We start from the raw sequence: 7,703 nt of genomic DNA on the forward strand, positions 1-7,703 counted from the left end.
AAATATTCGTGTTTTTATGACCAAGAGAGCGAGCTCACTTTTCAACCAACCATATTTCTTTGGCTGCTTCCATCTTCCATCACCAAGTACTTGTTTTAATCGAAACCAAATTGAACAGATTTTGATGCCTTGAGTGATCGGTGTCGGCATTATTAATTGTAAAAATTTGAAAACTGGAAACTTTATAGTGTCTGATATTCAGTCAGGTACAAGGCGAAGACAAAAGGCGTTGGCTTCCTAAAATGGTAAAATTGTTTTTTTAATCCCTTCAAAATTTTGAAATTATATGTTAATATTGGTAAATTTTCAGTCTAATCCTATTGAAAATTCTTAAATAATATGTTAATAAAATAATAAAATTATAGTTTAACTCCCTTAAAAATATAATTTAGTCTTTACCCCAAAAATAAATTTTTAGCTTTGTCTTTGAGTTAGTATAATCAATCACTAATTGGGGTTAGTCCAATTTTTGGGGCAAAACTTTTTTTGATACATCATTATCTAATTCTAAACTAGTAAATTGTTTTGATGTTAGAGTCTAATTTTTATTTTGTCCAACTTTCTTTGAAAATATTTACGAAGAATCTTAATAAAGTTTAAGTTTTAATGTGAGAATCATTGTCAAGTTTAGAGATTAACTTAGATAAAAAAAATTAATATTCCAATAAGAAAATGATTGTCAAATTCAAACAATAACTTGAAAAAAAAAAAGTTAAGTTACAATGTAATAACATTTTGTTACGTTCATACCTCAAGCTCTATATTTAGAAAGTGATTATAGTTTGAAAATAGGATATTATATAAATAATAGGGTTTGAATTTCAAAAAAAAAAATCAGTTTTTTCTAAAAATAATTATATGAACCCTTTCAAATTTCGGATATTTTAGGAGTTGGGACAGTCCCCTGCCCAATATAGCTCTTGTGAGGTGAGGCCTGAGAGAGCAGTTGTTTAGTGGGTGAAGTAAAACGTGGATAAGGAAAGTAGATGGAACATTGAGGTGTAAATATTGTTAAATTAATTACTATACTTATTAACTAGTTTATTTGTATTCCTTTTCCTCTACATTTTCCCTTTTCAAGTACTACGAAATGCAGAAGATGATTGCATAACAGTGAAAGGCAACAAAAGTGGAGACTTTCTTTCTCCCAAAATGGGTGTCGGTGTTTCACTTTTTGGACTGCACCTAAAAGCAAGTACCAGAATCCATGAGAAAAGGTTAGGGAAAATTTGGAAGTCCACAACATGACCTTGTTTTTCTTTTTTCCCAGTAAATCAGTATAATATGCTTGCCCTTCCCCTGTTTCCAAATGCCTCTCTCTTCGGTAAGACTTTGGAAACTTCACTTGTCTTGTCTTTTGCTTTTTGTCTTTACCAGAAGAGAGGAGAGGGGTGCTGTGAATCAGGTAGCATTTGGCCCCTCCCAATTAATAAATAAATGAATAAATAAATCAGGTACCAAACTATCCGATTCGAAGCGGTGGAATAGAAGGCACTGTCAAAGAATGGGACCAGAAAGATAGAAACAATCCTCCGCTCTACTAAAATAATGCTACAAGATAATCCAATTTCTAAACCCACCATCCTAAGCCAAACGGAAATACGCAAATTAATTATTGTTTTGTTCTTAAACATATTTTGCTAACCAATGCTTTTTAAAATGATTATTATAATTTCTCTTTAAAATATTTTGGGGACACTGGTTAGTATTTGCTTTTTATTTTTGGAAAAGCTTTTAAGGAATTAAAGGGGCATGCATAGCATGGGGTTTGATGCATCAAAGGGTTCCCATTTAAGTCAACCCTGAAGAAGAGCCTTGTAATTGATGAAATCGTGAATAAAAAGTCGCCTTATTAAGAGTATTTAAGCAGATGCAATGTGAATTTTTTTATTTTCATTATCCAGCAAGGAAGTGATTGACTCTGCAGAATTTACGCAATGAGATCTCATCTCATTTATTTTTCTGCAGCGTTGTGTTGGGTAGATTTATTATTGGTTCCTCTTTTTTGAAATTCACCTTCTGGCAGTGACACAAATTTATATCTACCCTTTCCTTTAATATCATATTCAAGTCTTCTCCCTCTCTCTCTCTCTCTCTCTCTCTCGTAGCGAAGCGGCTCTTTCTTTTGACTTCTAGCTTATAATGAAGTAAATTGGAGCCAATGTTACCCAAATCCCACAAACTCCCATGATACTACGGTGGGGATGATATTTTTGGTACTCCCAGGTGGATCCATGGTAGCATATGATTCAAGTCTAAAGTTTCAGTCTTTGTAAGTTGTGTCCATCTATCTCCAGAAACAACAATGGAGTGGATTTTCCATGAAATAGAGAAAAGGAGCTTGCTTTCTCCATCAGAGCAGCCATATTACCTCCCTCAATCACCAATACCGTTACTTCCTCCACCACAAAATTTGCAGTCTGATAGCTTCAATTTGAACAACAAGGTTAGTCCAAGTATATTACTCATCATTATAATCCTAGCTATCATTTTCTTTGTTTCTGGTTTGCTTCACCTTTTAGTTAGATTTCTTATGAGACCTCCCAATAGAGAGCCTGAAGATATAGACAATGTGACTGCTCTTCAAGGGCAGTTGCAACAACTATTCCATCTCCATGATGCTGGTGTCGACCAATCTTTTATAGATACTCTCCCTGTATTCCACTACAAAGCCATCATAGGAGTAAAAAACCCATTTGATTGTGCTGTTTGCTTGTGTGAATTCGAGCCTGAAGACAAGCTTAGATTGCTACCAAAATGCAGCCATGCCTTCCACATGGAGTGTATTGACACTTGGCTTTTGTCTCATTCCACATGCCCTCTCTGTAGAGCTAGCTTACTCCCTGATTTCTCTCCAAATGATAGCTGCTCCCCCATTGTTCTTGTTCTTGAATCTGGGAGTGAGAGCTCAAGAGAGATTGTAACCGATAGAGAAGGAGTTGTGGGCAGAAGCAGTTCACTTGTGAGATCAAGTTCCCACCTAGGCCTTTCTGGAGACACTGAATTGGGGTCATCCCAGCGTAAATCATGTGAAATCCTGGAAAAAGATGAAGTCAAGCCAACAGTAGTGCAGTCTGGGGAAAAAGTTGTGCCTGTTAGGCTGGGAAAGTTTAGGAACGTTGATGGCGGTGAAGGTAGCAGTAACAATAACGTGGATGATAGAAGGTGTTTCTCTATGGGTTCCTTCGCTTATGTAATGGATGAGAATTCTTTATTGCAAGTGCCGATAAGAACTCCAGCGAAGAAACCGTCGAGCAAGAAGAAGACTTGTTTGCCATTGACTCCTGGTCACCGCCCAGCAATTTCTGAATGTGATTGTGAATCAAGAAGAGGGTTCAATGGTTTTGAGATCACGAGGCAGTTTGAAACCAATGGGAGTTCTAGCACCAGTGACAATAATGGCAAAGCCATCGGTAAGAACAAGAAAGAAAGCTTCTCAATATCCAAAATCTGGCTTCGGGGGAAGAAGGAGAAGCAGAATTTTACAGAGGATTCGTCGAGGAGGGCCTTCTCATTCCGATATCCGGTGCGTCAGAATGCTGCTGCAGATGACTGTAATTCGAAGGTGAAGAATGTTACCGATGATGCCAAGGATACTATTTCTGAGATAGACTCTGGCAGGTGGGGAAATGGTATCAGTGAATTAGGTTTCGACGAGGAAAACCAAAGCTCCTATAGCTTAGATTCACAAGCTAAAACACCATCTTTTGCTAGGAGGACTCTGCTTTGGCTGGCTGGGAGACAAAACAAGGTTGTTCACTCATCCTTTACACCAAAACTCTAGTTTGTTTTTTCCTTTTACATTCTTTTCCTAGAGAACTTAGATGATCTTGTAGCAGGAAAAAGGGAAGAGAAAAAAGAAAAAGGTTATATTATAAGAAATCTTGGCCCAAATCTTTCATTCATTTCACCACAGCATATATTGTTAGGCATGCCCCAATTGATTTCTTTTGATGTTGTATGCTTTCATTTTTCATTGTTTATGGGTTCAGATTACTCATTCTTACAGAACAAAAATTCTCGTTCTTCTTAAAACATGACCAAATAAGCTTACCTTTCTGTTACTGGATTTAATTTAATTTAATTTTTTTTTTCCAAATCAACTCTGAAGGACCAACATTTTGAGTTGTGTGGGTGGGTTTTCCTAAAGATCAAATTCATAGTATTTCCTTTCCTTATCTGTCAAAAGGGTAGATGTGGAAAATTGAGTAGCTTCAGATTTTTTATGGTGGCTTATAATTTGAGCTGGAGATATGTTGTTGGATGTCATTGTTTAGGTTACTTGTACATTTTTGCCCATTATTAGATATTACCACAGCAATAGCATGAATAATGGTGTAAGACCTAGAATCTGTACTCAAAACCTGTATAGATTTTTTTTTCTAGTTCTCTACCACCAAAGAATTAAAGTTGAACTCGCAAATCTAGTTTTATTCTTAGTAACCTTCCTTTAATACTGACTGCGACCTGTAATCTAATTTTAAAGACCAAAACATGTGCTTGGTAGGGCAGCTACGTACTCTTTTGAATAATCTAATTTTGTTATAAGGTGACCATCAGACTTTTAATTGGTTTGAACTTTCAATTTATCTTTTGTTTTTTCAAAATTAGAAAATAGGATAGCAAGAACTAATCCAACCATGGAACGTTCAAAAAAATGGATTACAAAGCACAATAAGTGAGATAAGGGAATTCAAATTGAATTTGGGAAATACACGCTACTCTTTCCATTTTGCATTCAATTTCTTGAATTTGAAAGCGTAGTGACAGAAAATTGCCAAAAGACTGGTGTGTCTTCATTACAGACTGTTTGCATTTAATATAGGCAAAAGAAAAAAATAATAATTATTCAGCTGAAGATTGGCAGCGAATGAAGGCAAACTAAACATTAATGAGTTATGTTAGTAAGGTCACGGGAGCTGTTGGGAGGCCATTTTCTAACTTTATTTCTCACACCTAACACCATTTACCACTGTATTTTTGTGGACTCCATTCCTCTTTTATTTTTTCGATTTAGGATTAAGGAAATAAATGACACCATGAATATTACTTACTAATTTGTAATGTAACATATTTTATATGTGTTTTATGTGAATAGTTTTTCTAATTAATTTTAGATAATACAATTTTAATTAAAAAATATTTTATATATTGTCAGTGAAATTTTAGACTCCACAAATATAGTCTATAAATTTATAATAAAACATTAAAAATAAATATTTTAAAAATAAAAGCTTGTAGAACTGTTTATGAAATAAACAATATATATATTATCAGTTTATCAAATACTTACCTTTTCTAATTATTGTAATTAAAATTTTAATTTATTATTTAAATTGTTAAATATAATTAAATTTCAAATCAAAATTAAAATATATATAGTATATATTTAATATATAATATAATTTTACTTTATATAATCACTATTTAAAAGCTTAAATAAAAATTTAGCTCGTAAATTATAGTGTTTTTTCTTTAAATATCTATCTTGTTTTTGTCAGAAATGGTACTTAACCTTTGATTCTGTAACACTTTGGTCCAACTGCAAGCTTTAACAAAAATCACTTGACCATTAATATTATGACACATGGCATTTTATTTAAAATAAATAACTTCATTTTAAATAAAAATAAATTAAATTAAATCCAAAGTTTTTTTCTATGGTAATTCTTTTTTTACTTTAATCTTCAGTTCACCTTCTTCCTCATTTCTCCAAAAAAACTCAGATTTTCTCAACAACCAAACAAACTTTTCATTTGCTTTTTCCATCTTCTTTTTAATTTTTTTTTATTTAAACAAGTTTTTGCCTTAAAAAAATTCACGTTTCCTACTAATCTCATCCCTTTCTTTCTGGGTTCCATGATAAATAATTGCATCAATTGAGAGCACAGACATTGTAATCTCATTCATCCAGTTAGTAAGAGTTGACGAGGAAGCAATAATAATAGGCCAGTCTATTCCATTCCCTTTCAAATGTGCAAGAAAAACAATAGTTTGAATTGTCTTTCCAAGACCCATTTCTTTTGCAAGCATCCCATTCAATTCACTTTGCCATAAGGAGATCAACCATTTTTCACACCTTTAAGTTGATAAGACTTCAATTTTACTCCAGTCAACAATGGTACAAATGCTCCTCAATTTTTCCCCCTTGGTCAAATTTTTTAAAAAAATCACAATTTTCTTTCTCATTGAACCAAAATTCACATCCCTTTACTTTTGAAATCACCCTGAAACCCCAACTCTCGTATAATCCTTCCATTCTCGTAACTTTGTTAACAGTGATATAGAGAAGACAAGGAAGGATAATGGAAACGGTGAAGAGAGTTAATTTGGGTATAATTTGTGGAGGAAATGAAACAGAAAGAAAAAAAAAGGAAAAAATTGGAGGTAATTCTGGTTAAGAAGAAAGAAAAATAATTTTATCTTTTAACTTGTTTATAAATATATAATTAACTTTTTTAATTTAATTTATTCTTTTAAATGTCACTTGTCAATATGATTGGTTAAGAGTTTTTTTAATGGAGGGTAATAGTTGAATTAAAAGTGTTAACAAATTAAGGTATATTCTAAGTGAGAAAAGTAAAATCATTAATGGTTAATTTTTATTTATGACAAGTGTTACAATACATATTTATTAGATGCAGTGATAAAATAAATTATACACCCTATAAGAGAATTTGGAAATAAAATTATTGAAAAAACAATTAACAACCGTTAATATATTTTCGAATTTGATAAAGAAAGCAAAAGTTACAAGGATGAATGACAACTTAATGCATAATCCCATTGGGGATTTGAATCGGTGAAATATAAAAATTATAGAAATTCGCCTTTGAATTGACTCTTTTAACTACTTTTTAACAACATCTAGTGTTGTCCACAATCTACTATTGTTTTCATCAAAGATTCTTCTGTGAGTCAACCAGAACTCGGCCAAAAGAGCTGTGTCCCGGCACTCGTAGCTCAACTCCTTTTATAACGTGACTGTTTTGTACATTTTGTCATAGGTTTAATTATACCTTCCACTCTTCCTAATTCTAAAATTTAGACACTAATTTAATTCTTCTATTTGAGGGTTAAAAAAAATTATTGGAGATAATTCGAAATTTAGTAATGAACCAAAACAAATAGAGAAAATTAAACATAAATATTTATGTCGAAAAATTTCTCTAAAAATATAAAAAATTACGAGCAAAGAAAATTTTATTAAATGGCAAATATCCAGAAAAAAAAAAGAGAGTACGAGATGGAGAATAATCAAAACAAGCCCTTAAATCCCGAAAAATACAAAGCTTTCTAGCTAAAACACGAAATTCCCTTAAACTCTCTTTTGTTGTGTTGTTGCATCAATCTCTCTAGAGTTGCTAAAAGCCCTATTTATAGGCTGAAAATATTCCTAGAGTTATTAGAGTTCAACTGGGAAAAAATAGCAAAGTTCCACTAGGAGAAGAAACTTGCTTTAGTGGTGATCACGTCGCCACGTATTTAACGGCTCGTCGGGGCGTCACATGTCGCAGCGTCGAGACATCACATGTCACGTCATCGGGATGTTGGTTTCTTTTTGTTGATATGCCCAGTGTCGCATCGTCAAAACATCGACTCTTCATCGTGGCGACGTCGACCTTGTTTTGTCCGAAAATATGATGCACACTCTATAAATCTCCACCTTGGCTCGTATTTCTACAATGACTTCTTTGTTGAGC

At 33.1% G+C, this 7,703-nt stretch overlaps 1 protein-coding gene across 1 annotated transcript; it reads left to right on the top strand.

The window, feature by feature from the left end:
* Positions 1–1,287: 1,287 nt before the first annotated feature.
* On the top strand, positions 1,288–3,882 carry LOC108470269 (RING-H2 finger protein ATL13). Its single transcript, XM_017771566.2, has one exon. The coding sequence runs from the start codon at positions 2,306–2,308 to the stop codon at positions 3,782–3,784; it is 1,479 nt and encodes a 492-aa protein (XP_017627055.1). The 5' UTR covers positions 1,288–2,305; the 3' UTR covers positions 3,785–3,882.
* Positions 3,883–7,703: the final 3,821 nt, after the last annotated feature.

Source organism: Gossypium arboreum, chromosome 8 (genome assembly GCF_025698485.1).
Source record: "Gossypium arboreum isolate Shixiya-1 chromosome 8, ASM2569848v2, whole genome shotgun sequence".
Taxonomy (NCBI): Eukaryota; Viridiplantae; Streptophyta; class Magnoliopsida; order Malvales; family Malvaceae; genus Gossypium; species Gossypium arboreum.

Bases quoted from the DNA above. Each gene is read 5' to 3' on its own strand.
- LOC108470269 (XM_017771566.2), top strand. From the start codon at position 2,306: ATGGAGTGGATTTTCCATGAAATAGAGAAAAGGAGCTTGCTTTCTCCA.